The sequence below is a fragment of the Anomalospiza imberbis genome, chromosome 20 (genome assembly GCF_031753505.1).
Source record: "Anomalospiza imberbis isolate Cuckoo-Finch-1a 21T00152 chromosome 20, ASM3175350v1, whole genome shotgun sequence".
NCBI classification, from domain to species: domain Eukaryota; kingdom Metazoa; phylum Chordata; class Aves; order Passeriformes; family Viduidae; genus Anomalospiza; species Anomalospiza imberbis.
In genome coordinates, this window is record NC_089700.1 from 8,987,921 (window position 1) to 9,012,351 (window position 24,431).

Consider the following 24,431-nt stretch of genomic DNA (forward strand, 5'->3'; position numbering starts at 1 on the left):
CCATCATCTCGTGTTTAATGTCTGAAACACACAAAGTGGCCACCGTGGTGCAGAGACCCTCAGTCCACTCCTCTTACCCAGCGGCATTCCGGGACAAAAGCACAAGGAAAAGGGATTTTTTTTTTTTAACTGGAGCAGCCCTAATGTGCAAGTAAATAATTTCTGCTTTCTGGGATGTCACTGTGAAATTTTCCATTGCTTTTCACCAGACAGCAGCCAGTGGAAGGGTTTGGGGAAACCACAGCGAATAGTGGCAGGGAGGGAGGCTGCCGGGCATTTTGTGGGGGGGAAATCAAAAGAGAAAACAACACGTTTCCTTTGTCAGAGAGCAAAAATCCCAGCTGCCTCTCGGGTAAGTGACTTTGCTTGGAAAGGCACAGGGAAAGGAAGAATAACAGAAGAGAATCAGGGCTCTGAGTAAACCATCCCATATTTTGCGTTATAGCTGCTCTCCTGAAAGCAAAATATTACTATAGAAGAAAGGAATTTAAAACTTTTCTTGAGTCACAGAGAGACCTCATTTTGAGGGCCAAAATGGACCATTAGATCATCCTGTGCAGCCTCTGGTACAAGGCAGGCTTTACCCTCCTACACTGCACATGGCCAGATAACCCATGCTTGGCCTAAAGCATCTTCTCCAAGAAAACTCCCCAGCCTAGAACACTTTGGGATGGACAAGTCACCACCCCCAGCAGCACTTTTTTCCAATTAACCACCCAGCCTGTTAAAAATATTTCATTTTGTATTTGTCTGATTTAAACTTCCAGCCCTGGCTCTCGTGTCCATCACTGCTCCAGCAAAGAGAGCTCTGGGATGTTGGCGTCCCTCCTGTGGGAAGGTGTTTCTGTTGGTTTCTAAGTTTGCACAACAAATGGTTGATCCAATTGCAAATTTCTTATGGAAAACCAGGCAAACAGAAGTGTTGTCTTACCATTTGTTGTCACAGAATTTGTAGCGGTGGTCGTCAGCCGGGACGATGTCGATCAACAAAATGTACTTGGTCTTGGGGTTCATTCCAGTCACTTTGACCTTGTAACTGGGAAACATCCTCCTTAGGGAAATCAGAGGGTTACCACGTTAGTGAGGGATGGAAGCGCTGGAACTGATGGAAACTTGGAGCAGCAGCCCAAAAAGCAGATCCACCATCAGAGGGATTCACATGAGAACGTTATTGGTTCTTGTTCATACCTGAATTAAACTCTCTCTTTCCAGAGCGCGTGCCGGTGCAAAAGTGGGCACAAATTTTGATAAGGGCACAGGGAGGGGGCTATGGGCCAATGCCTGGAAAAGGAGGGTGCAGAGAGAGGTATGGGGGAGGTGAACACATCCCTGTTTGTGGAAGCCTTGGACAAGGAGCCCTCACTTCTACAGGAGGCTCTACCTGGCTTATGGCAACATCAAAATTGCAGATTTCTTGCTGCTGTGGAAATGTTTGAAAAGTCAGGAGACCAGACTACATTTCAGAGGAAACCAAGCACAGGCTTTGTCATTCACACGATCCCAATATCCACCAGGTCCCACCACTACTCCTGTGTTCCCTACAACAAACTGAGAACTGAGGATCAGCAAAGCCTTGGGGGGACAAAGGGTTAAACCCTGTGGTGGTGCAGACAGGCTCCTCTGGCCTTCCTGGATTTCCCAAATTCACAGCACATCCGTTAAACCTTGCTGGAGCCTGGAGCATGGCAGAACTTCCCACCAAAATGTGCCTGTCCCAGTGGCTTCAGCAACCAGCACCCAACTAGAGCATCCCATAAACCAGTGCATCACCAGAGAACATTTACATGTCTTACAGACCTAAAGAGCCTTTGTGATGTTAAATAATACCTTTTTATAAAGCTATGTGGCTGTGAAAACAGCAGATTCCATCACAGTCCAGCCTTGCAATCCACAGGAGAGGGCCCTAATGGATCCTGACACTGCCATGGGCTTCCCAATCCCTCGAGGCCCTGTCAGCAGCCAGGATTTGCAGGATTAGGCACTTCACATCCTCAGAATAACTATTTTCTTGGCTCCATCTTCCCCACCTCCTCCTCATCCAGTAAAAACACCCAAGTCAATAGAGCAAACTGGCTCACCACAGCCCTCCAGCCAGGACACAAAGTTCTCCTTCCCGTCGGCACAAGGGGATGGAGGATGAGAATTGCCACATCCTGGACTCGTTCTAGTTACGTGAATTAAGATGGGCCCAAATCCTGATGTCATTTCTTCATCAGACATCAAGGCCACTTTGTCCCCCACTTTATCCCTCTTTTCCTGAGCTGGTCCAAGTCTGCAGCACCATTTTGTCGCTGCTTGGGGAGAAGGCAACAAAATGGGCCCTGTTCAAAATCGTTTCAATTGACTCTTTTAACCGCCCTGCATAAATTCCAGATGTTTACCATGTAATTAGCCCGGACTAAAAAGGGGTGGTTTACCAATGTCCCTCTTTGATTTTCATTCATAAACTCTGCACTCCTCTTAACCTTGTCCTCCTACAGGTAAGCACCTGGGTAAATACAGTAGGACATTTCAATTTGTGAATACACAGCCCAATTCACACATTGAAAAAAAATTGTATAAGGAATCCAATTTGAATGCCAAGATTTTTTTTTTAACTAGGCCTTAATATGGCATTTAAAAATGAAACAAAAAAGAAAAAAAAAAGAGAGGATAAAATTATTAAAAACCAGTAATGAGATGGACACAATTTGACAGTTTGTCATACCTGCACTGGGGATTTTTATAACATTGAGCTTCTGAATTTCTTTTTCCCTCAATCATTTCATTTACTGTAGAACATCCAAGCTGCTAAAGTAGCTGAACTGATATATTGTAAATGTTAAGTGCTTTTTTAATGGCATTTAAAATTAAGCTTCAGCATATGGAGTTCATATAGCATGGACATGCCTGAGTTTATAATGTTCTTTAGTATAGCCCTCTAAAATAAATACAAAGAGCCAAAGTACTACTATAATATATACAGCTGAAATTCTTTAAGGATAACAAATGGGGACTCACATCTGATTGAAGGTGTTGCTTAACTTGCAAACCACTCACTATCTCGCAGTGGTAGCATTGTGCTCAGCAGTCCACAGACCCAGCTACAACCAAGTTTGCCAACTCTCCGCATTCTTTTCCAGGAAAACATGGGTAGATTTTAGTAATTTGGCTGTGCGTGGACATTTCATCATTATTATTAGCTGCTGCATTTTGGCCTTAAAGAAAAAATATGCAACTAATGTGCCGTCCAGGGACTTGTCAGTTTAATTTTCTTAATGAAAACATATTTCTCAACCCCTTGGCAGAGGCTCGTTTAGTAAATATCTCTGCAATATGATACAAACATGGGTTGTGCATCTCTGATGGGAAGGCATGACAAACCCAAGAGCTGGGGCCAAGGAAATGCAGTCATACAGATTGAATTAAAAAGAAAAAGGAAAAAAAAAAAAAAAAAAGTAAGAGCCAGCACCTAATATTGTGTCCTGGCCCTTATTGAATGTCCCATTTGAAAGAAGGGAGCAGAAACCCATGGTGGAGCTGCACCAGCCCTGCCCGGGAGCGAGGCCGTGCCTACAGTGGCTCTATAGAGCTCCCTGTCAGGCCTGGGAAGGGGCCAAAAACCTGCCTGCTTCCCCACATTTACTACAGGTCAATGGAGCTACTCACAGCCACGAGGAGCTGCAGCTCAGCAGCAGCTTTGCACAAGCAGCCCCTCTGGCAGCCCTGTGCAGGCAGGAGCTCCGGGCGGATGGGCGGCTCCGCGGAGGATGCTCCGCTCCGGCCAGCTCCTGGACAATAGGTTGCTTCATCATCCATTGCTTGGGGACCAGCAGAGGCACAAGAATCACCCAGTGCTGCAATAAAACTTGCCAACGTCTTGCCAAGCTCTGGGAAAGCTCAGCCTGGTTTGGTGGGAGGTCTGAAGCAACACCCGGGCAGATCCCTGTTTTATCCGCCCTCCTTCCCACACGGCGCCAAACCGGGGGAGAGCATTGCTGAGCAGAAACTGGGGACAAAAACTGGGAATCTGGGGCTTCCTGGGGAGCGTGTGCAAGCAGGTGACATCTGATCCTCAGGGCACCTCCTGTGCCAAGGGCAGCTGCAGCCCTGCCTGGGCAAACAGGGCAGCTCGGTGAGGTTCAGTGCTGGGCACAAGTGCAGCACAGTAACACCCAGCTCCCCAGTGAAGTTTGAGCCACCAGTACTCAGGAGATTAATTGCAGCAATTCCTGGCCTCATCACCTTTTGTTCAGACCCAAAACCTGTTTGGACACAGTGTCCATGGGCTGCAGCAAATGCCCTGAATGTGCCAATGACAACACCATCCCTGGGGTGGGGATGTCCAGCACTGGACCAATTTCCTTCCCATTCATACTCCTTTTTTTTGAAAGCCACACCAGGTGTGTGTCCAACCCAGCAGCACACCTTAGGCAGAGGCAGCAGGGCCACTCAGGGAGCAGGGTGCACCAGCAGCCCCACAGCTCCCCTGCCCACCCAGGGACCAGCCATGAGCCCTGGGAGCACCCGTGTGACGCACAAGGGACTCGGCATGAGCAGCCAAGCACCAGCCAACAGCCTCGTCTGCAAAACACCAAAATTGACAGGACTCCAGTTTTAGGCACATTCAAACCGGTTTCTCCCTCCCTTCAGCTCCAGCCGGAGCAGAAGGGACCATCCAGGCTCCTCAGCCCTATCCTGAGGGTCTCGTGTGCCCATCAAAGCTCTCTGCTGGGTTTAGTGGCTCTGACAGGCACATTCCTGTCCCACCCCTGCACTGGCAGAGACAAAGTGCTGTGCCATGGCAGCAGCCCTCACTGCCCCTCACAGGGCAAAACTTAAGTCAGTTTTTACGTTCACAAAAGAAAGGTGCCCTCAAAGAAAGCGATCATGGGGAAAAGGCCACAGTGCCTCCTGTGTGAGCAGGACACCCCCTATGACATTAAAATCCCACAGTCACTGGGTGATGCCCTGGGGAGGGAAGAGGGGCTGAGCCTGGCACTGGGGACCGTGGGTAGTGGCAGCAGGGTCGGTATCACCAGAGCTTGGCACCACACTGCCAGAGTCCCAGCTAAACCCTTCCCTGCAGATGAAATGTAGCAAAAACAGTAAAAGCCAGGAAAATAAACAAGCAGCACAATTCCACAGGCCTCCCAAGCTTCAAAGATGATGTGCTAGTGAATTATTTGTTCTGATAATGAAGCAGTCACTGCTTAGCTAAGTTTATGCTAGGCACATTTTATCTCTACATGATATTCACAAATTGTTTTAAAATGAACTGTTAGAATAAGCATCTCTTGTTTATTTATTTATACTATTACTATCCAATCCCCTTAACCGTGGAGCAGTTGCTGACATGGAGCCAAAGCTTCTATTATGTTCAAACAAAGTTTAATTGATGTGTAATTGGCTGGTTGGATTTGGAAGTGAGCGATAAGAGAAAAGCTTTGCTTTTCTTTGGGGCAGCAGTTCCCAGCCTTCCAGGCTCTCCAAGCTTGGCCTCTCTGTGGGCATCTCACGTGTGTTTTAATGCCCAGATGAGCAGGTCTGCTTGATCCTGGAGAGATGGGTGGCTGCAAAGCTCCCATGTCCACCAAAATCTTATTTTTTGAGCTGGAGATGGCAAACCAGAAAAGTGGAGAGAATCAGAGCTGACTGAAGAGTTCAAATACTCATCTGAACAATGACTGTGCTGTGCCACGCTGCACATCAGCAACAAACCCTCACTACCCTCCTGCTCACCAGGATTGAATCTGACCTTTACTTAGATGCCAGCACCATTGCTGATGTCCCTATGGATGCATTAGCTGGGAAGGGATGTCTCTGACCAGCACAGGCTAAGCAGGGAATTCAAACAGTATTTCCATAGAGAAACCTGCATGGAACCAGGACACCAGGACAACCCAAGCCATGCCCTCACCAAAGACTGTCAGTGCTCTCTGAAGCCCATGGATTTATGTGGATTGGTGCTCACTGCACGTCCCTGAGATGTGAATGGTCCTTCAGATACTGCTGGGTGCTTCCTTCTGTCCTTTCAAGGGGGTAAAAACATCCCCAAGCACTTCAGCAGCTCAGCAGCTGAAATTCTACTTTTTAAGACAATAAGACAAAGATTTCCAAACACAGACAGAGATTTTACAATCCTTGCTTTTGGGATGGCCAAGTAAAGCAGTGACTGGATTTTTGGAAGCTCCCATGCTGTGCTGCCTGTAGCAGATCAGGTTGTGAAAGGATCAGAAAACAACTTCTCACTCAACATCTTGGCTAACAAGCCAAGTCATGGCTGAGCTGCCTGTCACCAAGGCAGGTGACACACCTGCATCCCTGATAATGACTAATGTGGCCCCAAATTCTTCTTGAGACTTGGCCATGGCTACTTGAGGATGCTTCTTCTTGTCTTCATTGTTAGAAGGGAAAAGAATGGTGTGCAGAGGCTTCAAGAACTATGTCTCCATTCTGATGACCTTTCTTCATTTTTTCTTACTTCCCTTCTTTCGACAAGTATTTCTTCCACTGACTTAACGCATCTTTAAAAATAATATTCTCCAGGGCAGATTAAAACAAATTTGGGGATGTCAGCTGTTTCTTTTAGCCTTTTAAATGGCATTTCCTTTTTGATAGATTCTTGCTTTCAGAAAATACTTTAAAGAGATCAAAGAGTTTTTCAACAGGGTCCCATTTTCCCAGTGTATCCTAACCCTCAGTCCCTTATTTCTCTTATCACCCACGCCACTCCGTTATGACGCTCTGTATACAAAGTAAGAGCAGTTAACTTTGAAGTGCTGGATTAGCCCATGCCAGATCCTTGCCTCAGAATAACAAACAATACAGGTTCAACAGGAGTTCTCATCAGTAGTTCATTTTTCAGCCCCAAATTCACTGTCACTAACACAAGCAACATTGAACTCTCAGTCTATGGGCAGATAGCAGAGATTTATCTGGTGGCAGGACCATGACCTAGTGATGAGAAGGTCAGACAGTTAAGGGATTTTTATATTTTGGAATGGCGAGGTTGTATTTTTCCCTTCTGGCTAGCACATCTAATTTTTAAATAAAACATTGTTTCTCACATACTTGAGAACTTGGTGAGCTGGATGGCTGCTTTCATGATCTAGAAACATTTCCTTTCTTTGCCCCATGGTGACTTGAGGCACAGGCAGGCTCCTGGCCATGGGCTGCTTCTCTGGGCTTTCGTTTTGCTGCAGCTGAAGCTGATCAGAGAAGGTCCCATCGTTCAGGAGGATGGGAGAGGTGGTGCCAGCAGCACCAGCAGCACAGCACAAAGGTGCCTCAGAGAGAACCTGGGCAAGAGCATGGTCACCAACAGCATTTCAGGGCAGGTTTGCTCCCTTCCAGCCCAACTCCCTCAACAGTGGGCTGAGGGAGGAGTTGAGGCAGCCTTGGCACTGGTGGAGCCACAGCCCCGGTGTCCAGGAGCCTTTGAGGCAGCAGCAGAGCCCCAGCAATGGTTGGGACCTTCCCCAGCTGATCTGGGCTTGACCAAAGCCTCCCCTCACCGTGCCACAGCTGCAGCACAAGGACAAGCAGGGAAAGCTCTGGGAGCACCCTTAACTGTGAGTATCCCATGTCTTTAAAAAGCAGGGATGGCTGCTTGAAGAAAGAAGTGTATTAGGAACCAGACTCCCATCCCTGCCCTCCTCGGCGTGCACAAGCTCTGTCTCCCTTGCCAAAACTGTCGACAACTTCAGCAGCACAGCCAAGACCCATTGGAGTTCACTCCTGCTTTTTCTCTAAAAGCAGGAGTTTGCCTGAACAGGGTAATTCCAGGACCCCAAATTTAGGAGCAAGCAGATCAAACATTCCTCAAATATCTATTTTATTTCTATGTTTTAAATTGACGGCTCACATTCCTTCGTTGATCTCGGATATTAAAGTTTGCTTTTGGATCAAAAACCATCAGCAGAAATTCTTGTAACTGCCTCAAAAGATTCTGGACAAATATTTCCCTTTAATTGTAACGAGAACTGGGCATCCATATGCCCTACAGAGCCATGGAAAATTTAACTTTTAAAGGATTATTCACACAGGAAAGCTGCACCAGCTAAGCCAAAGCATTTATACTTCTTCAGACCTTGATGTCCTAAAAACTAGTTTTATTTTGGTTTACTAAAGTTGATTAGGAACAGATTTTTTTAAAAACTGAAATAAGCCACCTTTAAAATGAAACTTGAACATCTAAAGGGAATTTGCATCTTTTCCACACATGCAAGATGCTTTACCGATTCTACTTTTTTCCTCTGCAACATTTTCCTACATATGCTTCTTAAAACCTGCTACCATAGAGACCAAAGCTGGCTTTGTACCTGTGCACATCCTGCACTCCAGCCAAAACTCAAATTCAGTATCTCGAGCCTCCTGTTACGCCTCAGGGACAGTTCTGCTACCACAGAGAAATGACACATTATTTTCTCTTCAGGAACTGCTCACAAAAATATAACCAGACATCCTGTGAACTGGCATTTTTTACTGATGAAATAAAAGCTTTATCAAATTGTTTATCCTTGGCAATACCTGGATAGAAATTACAATGCTGCAAAGACTGGCACCATAGGAAAAAGCCCTAGGAAACAGCTAAATAAATAATCTAACAGAAAGAAAAAATCCTGAGCCAGGAAAGTTGTGGAAGCAAAGATTAACTTCCAGCAGAAATAAAATCCAAAAGATGAGATTTCACAAAGAATGGTTTGCCACGAGCTACAAAAAAATCTACAATTGTTCAGTTAAATAATAGCACATAAAAGCAAGAGGATGGAATCGGAAAGCCAGTATTATAATGAAGTCCCTCATTTGCTTTCTGCTTTCCCCATTCCTTGTACAATTTCACAAGTGTGGAATTCCTAAAATCCCGCAGGAAAGGTGTGCACCCTGCTAGGACAGAGCGATGCCCCCACAGCAGGGCAGCCAGAGGGGAGGAATGCAGATGTGCAGCTGCATCTGCGTCCTCTAATACACCCTGTGCCCTTTATTAGCATCTAGATTGATTTGATTAATTTGATTTAATAGGATCTCACCGACTGGAACTTTTCAGGGTATTTTTTGGTTCAGTATTTTTTCTGGGGGAAGGGATTTTTTGGTTGGTTGGTTTGGTTTTGGAGGGGTTTTCGTTTGTTTTAACACACACACACACGCACATATATATATATATATATATATATATATATACACACACACACACACACGGGAAGGTTTGTGAACAATTATTTCCAAAACCAGGCACTCACAGCTCGCTGTGGGCGCTGGATTCATCCCCCCCATCCCTGGAAAGCGCCCAGCCGCGCTGTGAGCAGGGATGGGAACCGGGATGCTGGAGCGGGGAGCAGGGACCGGGAGCGGCCGCCCCTCCGGGGCTCCGCGGAGAGGGGCTGCTCAAACAACGGGATTCCCTCTGCCTCCCGAAAAACCTGCCTTGAAAACGCCCCTCGAGATGGGCAGTGCCTGAAGGGATCACCCGTGGCCGCTTTTCCTCTCGTTCCCCTCCGGTTCGGGCAGCCGTGGGTACCCAGCGCTCCGGGCAGCGCCCGGGACGGGCCAATCTCTGCACCACAGACACTCAGCCCTTTAAAACCATCACCAGATAATCCTCCGGAGGAGAGATCCGTAATCAGAGCAAACCTCAAAGAGGAGGAAGGAGAGGAAGGCTCTGAGTGATGGAGCCGGCGCCCATCCTGCGGGCGCTGCCACGGGCGCTCCGAGGGATCCGAGCATTTTTCTCCGAAGTTCAGGGAACTTTGCTAACATAAACTTTTTATCTTTTGATGATCCTTTTAATATAAAATAATCTCTTTTTTTCCCCTCCCACAATGAAGCAGTCGGACATTAAAAAGATAGCGAGTGCATTTTAAAGATGTTTCCACTTTATAAATCAAACTTTCTTGGCAACAACATGATTTCTATTTCAATGCTGAGCTTGCTGTGTTCTCCTAATATCTCCTACAGATCAGTCCTAAGAGGGAGTAATAATCCCCTAAAGTAATTCTCAGCCCTAAATTCTCGATAATTTATAGTTGGCTTGTTCTGTGGAGCTCTACAAAGAACGAAACAAATGACTCCCCCTTTCCCCCCAACCAAGTTATCAATATTTGCCTTGTTTATACAAAAAAAAGCTGGTTTACACCATTGCCATGGAATTAACGCTTCCGCTGAGCTTTACATTTCCTCTCCATTGAGTGAACTTGTCATTAAAGTCACTCTTTTTTGTTGTTGCTGTTTGAAATTTAAAAATCAGGCTTCCATTTCTTTTCGTTTGTGCCCCTTGAGGTCAGACAGACCTACATTTAAGTGATTTCAACTAACGGCATTCAGGGGCATCTCTGTGCCTGCTGGGAGGGGGATTAGAGTCCTGATTAGTGCCTGCAATTAGCCGCTTTCCCTCTTTCCACACCCCCCCAATGCTAAATGCAAGTGCACACAAATCTCCATTAACCATCGTTTTTTTAATTGGCTCAAGAGGAGGTTTATTATTGCGACTCTCTATTTAAATAGCCTGGGTAAAATAAAATCTGCATGAAGTAATAATTTTCATTTTGTCCTTTGCATGGGGATTAGCAGCAGATTGCAGCTCGTGGGCTGCCCCGCCCTCAGCACGGCCACGCGTGGCATCGCTATGAACCGAGAATCGAGGCACCACGGGATTTAAGTTGTTCGATTTTTCATGCTAATTATTTTGTATATTTTTGCTGTCGGTGCTGCGGCAGAGCCCAGCCCGGGCCGTGGAAGCGAGCCGTGTCCCGGCACCGGCGGCACGGGGGCTGCGGGGCTGTGCCTCGCTGCTGAAAACACCGGTAAAAGCCCTCGTCCTGTATTTGACACCATTTGCAGCTGAACCCAATGAAGAAAAAAAAAAAAAAAAAAAAAAAAAAGGTTCTTTTGTTCCGTATTATTCTTCAGCATTTCAGCCACTTCCTTCATTATTTTTTTTTTAATTAAAAACTGTTTATTTTTTTAAAAATTAAATTATTTTAGCTCGATGGCGCTGCACTGAATTTCGCCAATGGAGAATTTGGCTCGGGTAATGTAAAAAAACCCCAAATTTTTGTACATCTTGTGATCTACCCCCCATCCCACCTCCTGAAAGGTGCACTGCCAGCTCCACCGGACAAGGAATGTGGGACTGAGCCCTGTCCATATGGAGCTGTTTAAACAAGCCACGTTAAGACTTACAGAGAGATAACATGCACGTTTGGGATGCTTAGGGTCTAGAATTCGGTACAGATATTACACGTCTCCGCACAGACACACTCAGATACTATAAATTAAGGGTGAAATATCTGAGGTCTTGATCCCCTCATCTGAGCCGACTTAGGGAGCAGACCCATCCAAATGAACCCAGCTCTTCCCATCAGCAGACGCTGCAGAACAAGCCCTGAGATTTTATACGCCAAAATAAGGTGTGAAAAGGACAGAGTTACCTGCACCATCACTCCATAAACAGCAACATAGCAAATAAATGGAAGATTCCTGGGACATACACCCCTTCTCCAGGGGGAATAATGGGAATTTCTTGCTTATTAGAGTCCAACTTCCCCACACCGAGCAGCTGCTGCACCGAGCAGCACTGCCGGGACAGAGGAAAGCAGAGGGAAAGCGTTCATCAATCCCAAAAATCCGAGGGTTGGGTTCTGGGTCTCACAGTGTGAGCAGCAAACGGGAGAAAATTCACACACACACTCCATGAGCACCCACGGCTGCTCTGCACGAAGGACTGGAGAACACAGAGAAATAAATACTGCATAGAAATTATTTGTGGGGTTTTTTTCTCTGTTTTCTCCCCGTTATTTGAGTGTCTGGCTGCACAGCTCGCTAGCACGGTGTAGAACAAGCAATCGCAGGGCACGGCAGAAGCACTCAGCTGTGCTGGAATTAAATGTGAATGCCTCAATTTTTCCTTCCCAGCGGCAGCGAGGTGAGCCCGCTGCCGCAGAAGCCGAGGGCAGATACTTTGGTGCCCACAGTGACACCCGGCTAATTTTCTTGGGAATTAGCCGATTCCCGAGCCGGTGATGGTCTGAGGTTTAGTTCTGATTCTTAATTTTCTGACATTAATTCTGCCATCTCCCTCCAGAGCAGCCCGGGCAGGACAGGAGCCCTGAGCAGAGGCAGGGCTGGGTTCTCCCGGCAACTGAAGCCTCTGTGAAGTTCTGGTCTCCCTCCCTGGGTGTGCACACACTAATAAACACTTTTATTATTTTGATAAAAATAATTATTTGTTTCCAAGGGAAAACAGATTTTTTTTTTTTTTACCCAAAAGTGGCACCGGTTTCTCTTTCAGTTTTGAGATTAAAAGAACCTTCGTACTGCTAAAATTTTGGTGCAGAGTGTCCCAGCATAGGTCTTAGTGCACGGCACAGAAAAGGGAAGGAGGTTTGCTTTTTGGGGGGAAAAAAACCCTAAACACCATAATTATGCTAATTTCCTAATTAAAAATATTTTTTAAAAAAAACCCCATTATCAGAGAGAATAGGGACTAAGTGTTCTCAACGACTCCACAACATTTTCTTGCATCTACATTCCAACTGCCACACTCAAACACATGTACAGTTTACACTGAAAAAATGATCTTACTGAAATCTGCAATCACAATGATATTTTTTAAATGCCACTGACTGTGGCAGCTCTGCAAAACCCAGTCTTGGCAAACAGGACATTTCATAGAGATCAGAAGCAATACATGTTTGCAGGGAATTTTCACTAACCTGCCTGCTTTGGTTATTATCATTTCCGTGCCAGCTTCATGAAATTTCTTCCATAGCTCCTTCTCATGGAGATAGACTTTGATATTTTCTATTGTCTGTAAAAAAAAATTAAGATAATGAGAACAGCAAGAAACGATGGAGAAAACCTGCGAGAAGGGCTGGGAAGGGCCGTGGAAGGGCTGGGGCTGGGGACACTCAGGGCCCGCGCTGCAGCCCAGGCTCCGGGCAAAGCCACCAGCCTGTGCGGGAGGAGGATGGAGTCTCAAAAATTCCACTGTCCTTTGCCAAAAATAAGAGAAACAAACGGAGGCCGGTTTTAATTGCAGACTTTCACAACCAGGCAGGACACTGCGGCTAAATGGAATTTTTTTTTCTTTATTTTTTTTCTTTTTCCTAGGGGAAAAAAAAAGTCTGTTGGGGTAGACTCGCCCTAAGCTTCCCAAAAACCGGGCCAGGAGCAGCCGCGGGGACAACGGATCCGTGTCCAGGAACGCTTTGTGCGTTCCGAGGAATGCTGGGGACATCGCATCCGTGCGCGGAGTGAAGGCACAGAAGCCGCGTTTTATTTAGGGATGGAAAACCCCCAGCGAATTCCCCGTTGGGCCGCAGCCCCGGGAGGAGCGGCGGCGGCTCCGCCACGGGTCGGGCCCTGCCGGCCGCGGCTTTCAGTGCTCGGATTCGCCCTTTACCGACTTACGCACCGACGGCGGGCTGTGGATAGGGAAAATAAAATTATAACAATAAAAAATAAAAGCGAAGAAAAGTGAATAAAAATGAGCTTTCCTCGCAATCCCTCCCCGCGTCGTCGCCGGGGGAGATGCGCGGTGCGGGCCGGGCTGGTGGCGGGGGTGAGGGCGCAGCAGGGCAGGACGCGGGGCCGGACGGAGCGTACCTGCTCGGGGTCGGGGAGCTGCGGGCTGCTGAGCGGCGTGCTGCTCCCCCCGGCTACGCCGAGGACGGGGGAGCCGGCAGAGGTGTCCGCATGGCCGGGCGCGGGGGCTGTTGGAAACCCTTCCTCGGTTTCAGACAGGCTTTTCTCCTGGAGCATTTCCTTGGGGGAGAGAGGTGCAATGTTAGCTCGCGGTACCGGGGGCCACGTCCAACCCCTGCCCCTCGCCCAGCCCCGGGCACGACCACCTGCGAGCTCAGGCCCTCCTGGCCCGGCCCGTGGTCGTTCCTCGGGCGGCGGCACTGGGATGTGACACCGCCGGGCCCCGGGTGAAACTGCTGTGCCCGGCAGAGCTGGGCCGGGCCCGCCAGCCCCCGCGGGGGAGCTGCCCACGCGTGGCTGCGCTCCCGCTTGAGGCCAGGGCAGCTCACGTCTGAGTGGCCGCAACTCCCCAGCCCCGATTATTTCTCCCCTCCGGTACCCGTCGGGGAGGGCAGCCCGGCCCGGTCGGTTTCTGTGCCCCGTCCCGTCGGGGCTGCGGGGCTCCGCGACGAAGGGCTGCGGCGGAGCCGGACGGTGTAAACAGAGGGAGTGCTGGGCTCCGAGATAAAAGGGCCCCTCTTAAACTTGGACGGAGACTGGGAAAAGCCAATAAAGATAAGGCCTGACAGCTCCGCCGGGGCTGCCGCTCATCAACGCCGACTTTTACAGCGCGGAGGGACGCGGCCGCCCGCCCCGCTTGACGGACAGACAGACGGACGGGCAGCGGCGGCGCGGAGGGGGAGCAGCTCCGAGGAGGCTGCGGGGTGCCCATCCCGGGTACTGAAACCGGCGCTGGCCGCGGACCTGCGGCCCCCGAGGGAGCGCTCCTGACCCCGGCCCGCAGCCCCGGTCCAGGCTCCGAGCCGCCAAGGCCGAGCCGATCTTTGGGACAGCGGCTGTGCAGGGAGAGAGAGGGGCTGGGACCCCAAACTGCAGCTCCAGCAGAGCTCGGGTGAGAGCGGGGCTGGGACTCCCAGTTCCATTCGCACCAGAATTCCAGGGAGAGCTCCCGCCGAAGAGCCGGACAGCCAGCCCGGCTGTGTGCGAGAGGACACACACACCCCAGCGACCAGCCGCAATCCCCGGGGCAGGGAGAACCAAGCGGCGAGCACGGTACTGGGCTCAATGCCCCGAGAACTCCACCGGTCCCTCCGCCCGGCTCGGGGTGTCGGGACGGGACGGTCCCAGCCGAGGCGCGGATGTGTCCCGGTGTCCAACCGCAGAGCAGAGCCGGGTGACCGGGAGGGCACAGGTGGGAGGGAGGTGGTCCGCGGCGAAGCCCGAGGGCAAGGCTCCAGCCCCGGACCGGGACCGGTGCACCCGGTACGGAGCAGGTTGCCTGGCCGGGAGCAGCGGGGAGCAGCGGGGCAGGCTGGCGGCGGTGTCCCGCCCCAGGCCGGGGCTCGGCGGGCTGCGGGGAGCCCCGCACCCTTGGACGCCCCGCTCCCTCCCGTCCTTCCCCCCGCACCCCGGGAACTCACACGGCCGGCCGAGGGGCAGGAGGCGCAGCGGGGGGCTCCGGGCTTGGCCTGGGGGCGGCTGCGGCATGAAGGGCATCCGCGGGGTGCTCAGGCCGGGAGCGGCTCCGCGGCCCCCGATGGCAGCGGCGTGCGGAGCATCCCCCGCTGCGCGGATTCACTTTCCCTTGATCTCGGCGGAAAATGTTCCATAAAGATCCAGTTTGGGGCCTTTCGACTCCCTCCCTCTTTGTCTCCCCCCCCCTCCCTTTTCCTTCCCCTCCTGTTGCTGACGTTGCCGCTGTCAATCACATCCCCTTACACCGACTCTGGCCCGCTCCGCCCGGCCCGGCCCGGCCCGCCCGGCCCGGCCCCGCGCCCGCCCGACGGTCCGCACCGGGGGGCACCGGCGGGGGCAGCGGCCGCCCGGCCCCCGCGCACCAGACCCGGCCGCGGCCTTCCCCGGCCTGCCTCGGCGCTGCGCCGGGCCTGGCGGCGAGCGGAGCCGCTCGTTGCTCCGGGAGGAGCCCGGGGAGAGGGGACATCCTCGCCACCACCGCCCCCTCACAGCCCCGACGGTCCTGGGGCTCCCCACTGCCCGCCGTGGAGCCGGGCAAGGCCGGGGCTGCAGCGGGGGGGCATAGGCCGCGCTTGGAAGGGCACCCGGCTCGGCGGGACCCCGCGGCGGGAGCCGGGATAGCCCAGGAGAGGTGACGGGGAAGAGGCGAAATCTCGCCTGGGCAGGGGTCCCGCCTCAGGAGGAGCCCACAACCCCCGTGGGGTTCCCTGACCCTGCACTGCAACCAAAGCATCCACATCTGCCGGCCTGCGGCCTGCCTTCGTTTGCGGGTGTCCCTTGCGAGCTCGGGGACGAGGACAGGGCTCCCCCTCCTCTCCATGTCGCGATAGAGAGCCCCAAGCCTTTCCACAAGGCAGGCAGGAGCTGGGCGGCCACAACAAAGCGACGGCCAGGCCAGGCCAGGCCGTCAGGGCCGCCCCGAGGTGAGGGCGGCAAGGGCAGCGGCCCCTCACACCACCCCGCTGGAGCTCCCGCACGCTGCGGCAGGAGCACCGCCTGCTCGGGGCTCCGGCCGCCCCGCTAAACCCCCAGACCAGGACGAGAACCCATACGGGAGAGTTCCCGAGCGCTGTCGCGACTTGAAAGGGCCACTTGAGCTCAGCTGTCGCGATTACCAAGCCGCACACACAGAGCCCCTCAGCGCTGCCCTCCCTCACATCCGAACCGCGCCCCGGCCGCCGCGCCCTACCCCCTGTACATAGGCCTGTCGCGACAGCTCCACCTCTGTGCCCCGCTCTATGTCGCGACAGCACCAGGCTCTGCTCTTCACCGTGCCCCCCGAGCCCCTGCTCATCCCCTCCGTGCCCTTACCCGAGCCGGGGGTCCCGGGCGGGCGCCGAGGCGCCGCTCGCTTCCGCAGCGCCGGGCTCACAGGGTCCCCGCCATGGGCCGGCGGGGCTGGGGTCTTATCGGGGTTTTCTTGAAAGTGAATTTAAACCCAAACTCACTCCCACCGTCACGTGGGGCCGAAATTGGGAACAGGAGCAGAATAAAAAGTAAAGTGGGGTCAACCTCGTAATGAACCTTTTCCCCACTCCTACCAAAAGAAAAAAAAAAAAAAGGGAAAAAAAAAAAAAAAGGAAAGGAAAGGAGGGAGAAAAAAAAAAAAAAAAAAGAAAGGACCCGAGCGGGCCGGGAGATGCGAGGCGCGGATCTCGCAGGAGCCAGCGGGATGGGGCAGGTGAGACCAGGCCGCGGCGGGCCCCGACGGGGCCGGGGCGAGAAGGGACCCGCGACCGTCCTGTCCCCGCACAGACCGAGCGGGGACTGAGAAGGGGCTAAGGCTGAGGAGCCGTCCCGGCGAGGGGCAGCGAGAGGCCCGGCTCGGCCAGGGCTCCCGGGAGCGCCGCTCCCGCCGCTGACCTGCCTCGCTCGGTTCCCCGCCTGTTCCGCGGTCGCAGCCCGGTCCGTGCCCCAGCCCCGCGGGCACCGCGCCCGCCCCTCGCTTGGACCGCTCCGAACCGCCGCCGGTTCCCACCCGCGGCCGGGCTCTCCCCGCGGGCTGCGGGAGCGGGGCGGCTGCCGAGGGCCGGGCTGCACGGCAAGGTGAATTTTGGTGTGACTCTGCAGCCGGTACCGGGGGCTGGGCTTTGTCTGGATGGGTGTCCCTTCAGCCCTTCCTCCCGCAATCGCGGCAAGGGGAAATGCTGGCCGCTGCCTGAGCTCCCCGACTAAATGCAGTGTTGTCCCCCTTAAACAAAACAAAACAAAAAAAAGGGCGGAGGGGGCAATCCCAGGTGGGGAGGATTTAATTGAAGGAAATCCAAAAACTCTCAGGCCTCCTTCCAGCCTCAGACTCCCCCGTCGGTGCGTACGGGGATGCAGGAGCGGTGGGGTCGGGCCCTTTCCCCGCCGTGCAGCCCTGGTTGAGTCCGGCCGCGCTCGGCTCACCGTGCCCTGAGCCCGGGCAGCACCTGCCCGTAGCGGGCTCCAGGATCGGTTCCTCCGGGACTGCACAGATTTCCTCATCCCCCCGAGCAGGGGGACGGGGCTGACACCGAGGGGTGAAACGTCCTCGTCGAACGGAGCCCCGGCTGCGGCAGCTCCGTGCGCTTCCCGAAGGCTCCGGCAATTGACGGCGAGGCGAAACCAGCCCGACTGTCATCACCCGGCAGATAAACGGCCGGATCCCCGACGGCAGGGTGGCTCCTATTCACGGCTCATCAACGCCGAGCCAAGGGAGCAGTGGGAGGATAAGCCCCGCTTTCAGGGACCAGCGCTCCAAACCACTCATCACTGTCACCGAGCTCGCTCATGCCTTGGCCCTAAACACCGGCGATTAATAAAAGTTTACTGTGCTTTTCTCCGAAGTTGCACTCAGTCCGCGGGCCGGGGAAACCCGAGTGGGATTCGTTCCGCGGGATGCTCCAGCGCTCTTCCAGCCGCTGCCCCTTTCCGTGGCTCCTCTTGCCCCGAAGAAAACCTGCTTCTCTTGCCCCCCAAGAAAAGCTGCCAGCCACGACGGAGACGAGGGGAGAAGCGAACCCCGAGCCCGCACCCGACGGAACCGCGTGGCCCCGACGGCGGCGGCGGCTCAGAGCCCCTGCGAGGCGGAGGGCGGCGGGGGGAAAGTCAGGAGCGAGCATGGGTTGGCATAGATTTACTGACTTCAGAGGAAACTCACCGGTTTACACAGCTGAGAAGGGTCTGAATGGATGAGTACTGAGAAAAAGTTGCCGAATTTGGCCAGTAACAAGGCAGGAAGAATGGAAGGCTAATACTGAGTTATGCATGGACTCGGGAGGAATTACACAGCATCAGAGTCTTGCTTCTAAACAGCGACAGTGCCAAATTTCTAATAACTGTGTAATATGCTTATTTATACCATACAAGGACTTACAAACCTCATTGTGCATAGCAGCTGGGTCATATTTCTTTACCCTTCCATTCCTCGGGCTCATTTGCCAAGAGACTGGTACCAAACACTTCTAGGCTGAAAGGAAAACACAAAATTTAATCGCAAAGAAACGATGACAAGGAAGCGTGGGTAAGATACGGGCTGACGAGCAGCCCTTTAATCTTAAGCATCTGCCTAAAATAGATGCACTAAGGGGGTATTGGAAATCTGCACGGTTTGAAATGCAAGTGATTCTCTGCTTCTAAATCTTTCAGCCCAATTATCCACACGTATTTCCCTGACCTGGGCACGTTTGTAGGCTCTAAGGCTTTGTTTTAAACTGTTAAGTAAATATTTTAACGAATGTTTTAAAACGTTGTAAACGAATGTGCTGCTCAGTCTCGCACCAAGCTCCGCTGGAACCGGGTAAATCAAACGAAGAACTATATTCCGATTTGTTTTTAAATACTGGGGGGGAAAATTGTTAATTTTATTCCATCGTACCAAGTGTACTCACCCGTCATAATTTCAAACAAAGCTGTGCAAGATGCAGCCCGGAAATGTTAAACCTGTATCCAGAAATAATTAAACTATGAATAAATATTCATGTTTGTAGGCATTTTTTAAAAGCTTACGTATTTTAGAAATAAAAGCTAACAATTGTGGAATTGGTTTAAGGTTTTTAACTAGCCCAAATTTTATCCAAATGCTCTAGATTTTTATTTTTGAATATGCTCATTTTTTATTTTTGAAAGCAGCATCTAAAAAGCGAACATTTAAAATCGATTGTACATTTTTTGAAGGAAGAGATTTTACCATGAGCTTGGCAAAGTCTTTGTAAGAATGAATAGTCCAGAGCTCACTGCCCTGCTGAGTGTCAGACTGAGATAGTCCCCAGTGGTATTTCCCAGCCAAACCTCTGATTTAACTTCAAGATTTACATACATACATACATGGGGGTGGGGGGGAAGAAAAAGAAAAATTAAAAAATGAAAAAAAAAAAAAAAAGAAGGAAAAGCTCCATCTATTTTGCAATAACTTTATTTTTTATTTTAAGAAAAGAGCCCTAAAGCTACAACATGCTGGAGGGTGGGAAGATGGGAGGAGGCAAATGGAGCTGGAATGGGAATTTTTTTAAAAAACAAAAGGAGTACAAAGCCCAGCACGCAGAGCATGGTGATTTCTCTGCAGCCTGGCTTCCAGTGCCACAGCAGCCCCAGCTCTGCTTCCTGCACCCACCAAACTCGGCTGTGGGATGGGGTCTGAGCAGGGCCTGCCACCGCTGCTGTGCCACGTACAGCAGGTCAGTGCCTCTGGTCACAGCATCCCTGGTGGCCACTGGCACGGCAAGGCCTGGAGGGCAGCCTGGGAGAGAAGGGACTCAGGTGTGGGTCCGGGTGGCAGCCAGATGTGTGCATGGAGAGGGGACAGCAGCCCCAGGACAGCTCAGTGTCCTGCGGGGACCTTGGTGGAGTGGAAGGTGGACATGTGGAACCTCCTTGGTGAAGCTGCTCTGGAGCACCTGGGCTGTGGGCAAAAATGAGAGGCACACCAATCCACCAAGGGACAGCACAGCAAGTCACTTGTCACAGGCAGGAAGACAACAAGGCTCTCCATGTTTTAAGCCTTGCATCAAAGCAAGAAACTGCCTTAAGGTATTGCGAATCCAGGCCAGTACACCTGCAGAGCAATGTGCTGTGGCTCTGCACAGCATCCTCGGCATCATCCATCCTTCACCATGCAGGGATGAGAGACTGGCAGAGTCCTGCCCAAAGTGATTATTCAATTTGTGCTGGGCATGAGGAAGAGGTTATTGCTGTGGGAAATCACTGTCCTCCAGGGTAAACAGAGGGAAAAGCTGGTCTGGGTGAGAAATTCCCAGTGTGAGAAATGAAGGCAGCCAGCTGCCAGCTCTGCCTCTGCCCTGGAGCTGGACATAGATGCTGTCCAAGCCCCCAGTCTGGCACAGTGTGATGCTCTGACAGAACAACCAGGGCCAGTGGGGCCAAACAATCTTGTTCCAACATCAGAGCCCTCTCAGGGGCCAGAACCCCTGACCCACAGCCTGAGCAAGGCAGCACAGCAAGCCCTCACACCCCACCAGAGCCTGCCGTTCTCTTTGGCCAGTCCCTTTCCCCCACATTGCTGTCCAGAGGGAATCTTTCCTCTTTCTCCCTCATCCTGGGCTGGACCCACAGCATGGCAGGGGGTCAAAACAGGGCTCAGCACTGCAGCTGTGGGGAGGGTCCAGAAAACACTAAGCCAGGAGTAAACAGGCACCCTGGGGAATTAAACCCTTGCCAGAGAGCCATGCATCACCCTCCCAGGGATCAGTCCTGTCCCGAGTCCTGGCTGAATCACCTGGGGCAGGTTTAAGGGTGTGAGGCTTTCAGAGCACGGGAAGGCAGCCGGGATTTCAAAGGGCAGAGGGGAGCAGGGAGCAGCAGGAGCCAGAGTGTAGAGGCTGGAGCAGAGGCACAAATATTCATCCGGATGTGGAGCTGCTGGGGAGGAGGCGGCACAACGGAATGGAGAAAGGCGAGGTGAGAGGCAGATGGGAGCAGAGAGAAAGGGAGTATGGGGGTCTGGGGAGCAGGAGGCTGGAAGAAAAGGGCCAATCTGGGGAAGGGTTTTGCGTCAGGGGCAGCACACATCACCAGCCAGCCTCTGGGATGTGGCAGCTTGCTCCCTGCTCAGTCACATCCCTCCCATGCCTCCGTCCCACTCCCGGGACACTGATGTGAAACACATTCCTTGGGCTGCAGTGGGGCAGGGCCAGGCCTGGGACAAACGCTCTTCTCCATTTTGGGGATTTTCCTCCCTGCCCAGGGAGTGGGTTTGCTCTGAAAACAGGGCTCAACCTTAGGGGTGCTGTTGCGCCCCTACTCAAGGGACAAGAACTGCAAAAAGGTCCCACATTCCCATTCCTGGGGAAGGTTCTCAACAGAAGCAAACAGGAAGGGAAATGACAGCCAACTGGGATGGGGCCCAGAAGCTGGGAATTTCCTCCTCCTGGGACATGACTTGCTGTGGGACCCCAAATTTGCTGCAGGTAGAATGAGGGAAACTGGCGAGAGGGGAGGGATGAAATGCTGGAGCAGCATCTGCCCCTGGCTCCTGCAAGGAGAGAAAGGATGGCTGAGATTCATTAAATAAAGAGACAGGAAAACCTTGCTTAAGGAGCTGTCTGGGAAAGGGGCCATTTCAGGCCTGCTGTATACAAGTGCCAGTGATTTGGGGCCAGAACAGACAATTGCTAAAATTTCCTCCAGGCTCCGCTGTGCAAGGAGCTGCTCTCAAGCAAAGCAGTTACAGAAAGTCGTGGAGAGCTTACTGGTGCTTTTCTGCTTGGGTTCTGCTTTTCTGCTGGCTCCATCAGAAGGGAAGGAAAAAGATCCCTCAAATTAGGGATTTTTTTCTCACACAACAGCTCAGAGCACTGACCTGGTGGTACAGAGAGGATGAGGCAGTTCCTGCTGGAGGAAGGGCACAAGCATCTCACCATGCAGTGGGAGCAGAGAGAGGGATGGAAAAAGGATTTTATGATCCTCAGGTTCAGTCTGCACCTGTCATAAACCAACAAAGTGAAACTGGGGAAGAAGCAGGAGCAGTGGGGACAGCAGGAGCTGCTCCCATGGAGAAGGTTTGCACCACTGAACTTCAGCACAGCCACAGCTACAGAGAGTCCAGGTGCTTCTGCCCCTACTATTCCCTGTTCTGACCTGGCAGCCAGGCAGAGAAGAGAGCAAAATGGGCTTTGCCCCAAAGCCCAACCACTGCTCCACCACCAGAGAAGAGGGATCCACGCTGGGATCTCACCTTGCCCCAGCTGATGAGGCTGCTGCCAGTCTGCCAGCTGGTCAAGGGGCTGGCCTGGCTGCTTTGGAACATCCTCAAGATCATTCCCCACCTCTGACACATGATGTTCATTCATTTCCACGCAGGTAAATGGCTGGAAAATGCTTGCCTGGGTTGGGAACATCAACCTGAGGAATCACCTTGGCCAGAGGGGTCCAGCACTGGCCACGGAGCCTCAGGGACTGTGGGGACAGCAGGCACAGAGCCAGCAGCGGGATGATCCTCTCTGATCCTGACACTAATCAGGAGCTGGGAAGGGGGTCCGTCCCCTCTCTCCTGTTTTGCCATGTTCCTGCTCTGAGTTGAACCTAGAAAGTGTAAAATATCTGGATAAGAAATGCTGGTCAGTGCTTTCCACAGCAGCATCCTTCATCTACAACACATTCTCAGCACATCCAGCCAAGGAGAACGCTGTGGTTTTGCCTCTGTGCTGGTGCCACCGACAAAGTGCAGAAAAGCCTCAGAGCTCGAGATAAATGCCCTGGACCAGATGAAATCAGCCGGGAACACCTGATCCTCATTCCCACAAGGTTATGGTTAAGGTTGCGAAACGAAGGAAGTGCCGCACTGGCATGCTGGCAGCAAATCAAAGCAAATGACATTAATTAAAGCAGATGTTAGGAATAGGAAATTAAGCTAAAGCAACATTTCATCTGCAGCGTCTTCTCCGGGCACTTTAGAAAGGGTATAAGTTTACTGTAGAGAAAGAGAAATGAGGAGGCTGGTGCAGAGGATAGATGTGCGGGAAGTTAAAAGAATTAGAGGAGAGTTTTAAAAGCTTTAGACTATACATTCAAGGTCATGTTCACTCTCTGTATTTATTTTGAATTGTGGGTGAGGGGGAAGGCTGAGAGTGCTGGCTGGCACTGCAGGAAGACTCAGGCTAACATGGACCAAGCATCCTTGACAAGGGGGCTCAGCCCCGAAACTGGGACCCCCCACACTCCTCCCTGCATGGCACTGATGGACCTTGGCACTGGTTTTGCAAAAATAATTTCCCAATTTGGCTTTTCTCAGCTCGCTCAGCCCCAGAATTTACTGGAGCTCAGTGCATTTCTCTGGGCAGCTGGGGACAAGGGCACCACTGTCCCCTGCACAGAGGGGAAACTGAGGCACGGCGTGCTTGGCAGTTTTGGAGCACACAGCAAGCACAGGGCTGGGAGCACTGGCCGGAGCTGCACTCCAACCCCGTGAGGAGCCATGAGAAGCCCCTCAGACCCTCTCCCATGGTCTGTCTCTGCCAGGGCCCTCCATCCCGCTCCCACCCTGGGGGCTGGCAGCGATGCCGCAGTCCCGAGCCGTTTCTGGGGCTGCACCGACGCACCCGTGTCATCCCGGGCCACCCAGCTTTTTCCAGTCAGGGCCACATGCCTCCCTGTGCTGGGGCTGTGAACGGGGCCAGCCCGCCGCCACTTCCACGTGGCCCCTGTGCCAGCTCGCACGGTGCACGTAGAAGGGGGTGACATCCCCCCTGGCCGAGCTGTGGCAGCAGCTGTGCCGTGCGGTGTGGCAGGAGCACGGCAGCCTTTCCACGTGTGCTCCTCACCTCCCCGGTGCCTCCGCCGTGCCTGGGGCGAGCGCGGCACGCACCGGGAGCGGAGGCAAGGCGTGAGCGAAAGGAGCTGGGCAGCCGCCTGACCCCAGGCGCTCTCCTCCTGCGCTGCTCCGCTCCCAGAGCGGCTGCCGTGTTTCCCCCGGAGCCATAAATTGCTGGCCGGGCCCGGCGCGGCCGCCGCGGGCTCCCCACGGCGGTGTCTCCGCGATGAGTTACGAGGAGCGAGCGGCGCAGCCAGGGCTCCGCTCCAGAGCCCCAGCGCCAGCGAGGCAGCGCGGCTCCCTCCTCCCGCAGCCCCAGAGCCCCTTTCCTCCCGCTCCCACCCTGCCCACGCTGCTGCCCTGGAGGGCTTCACCCCATGGGACCCCCGTGCCTCCCGGTTTTCCGAGGAGGGCTGGCTGGAGCCGGTGTTTACCCAGGGCGAGCGGGCAGATGGCTTGCTGACAGCTTCAGGAACACCTTGTAGCAGTTGCGGTGATTCCCGAGATCCGTTGCTTCCCATTTCAATTCACACATCATGAT

General features: G+C 52.7%; 1 protein-coding gene and 1 long non-coding RNA gene across 3 annotated transcripts in view; both read right to left on the reverse strand.

Annotated features, from left to right (window-relative positions):
- Window positions 1–16,714, reverse strand: part of TBX4 (T-box transcription factor 4) — a 34,100-nt gene extending 17,386 nt beyond the window's left edge. The window contains exons 1-4 of one of the 2 annotated variants that reach the window (XM_068210662.1): window positions 16,471–16,714; window positions 13,585–13,743; window positions 12,693–12,787; window positions 932–1,051 (exon numbers count right to left, since the gene is read on the reverse strand). In XM_068210662.1, the coding sequence (XP_068066763.1) occupies window positions 932–1,051; window positions 12,693–12,787; window positions 13,585–13,740 (371 nt within the window). In that variant the 5' untranslated portion in view covers window positions 13,741–13,743; window positions 16,471–16,714. Of the gene's footprint in view, window positions 1–931; window positions 1,052–12,692; window positions 12,788–13,584; window positions 13,744–15,104; window positions 16,306–16,470 lie in introns of those variants that run through there. The other variant, XM_068210661.1, reaches the window with a different exon arrangement.
- A 1,582-nt stretch (window positions 16,715–18,296) lies between these two features.
- LOC137485893 (uncharacterized) lies at window positions 18,297–22,319 on the reverse strand. The gene is made up of 2 exons (XR_011005490.1): window positions 21,941–22,319; window positions 18,297–18,592 (listed from the first exon to the last, which is right to left on the reverse strand). It is a non-coding gene; the product is annotated as an uncharacterized lncRNA (long non-coding RNA).
- Window positions 22,320–24,431: the final 2,112 nt, after the last annotated feature.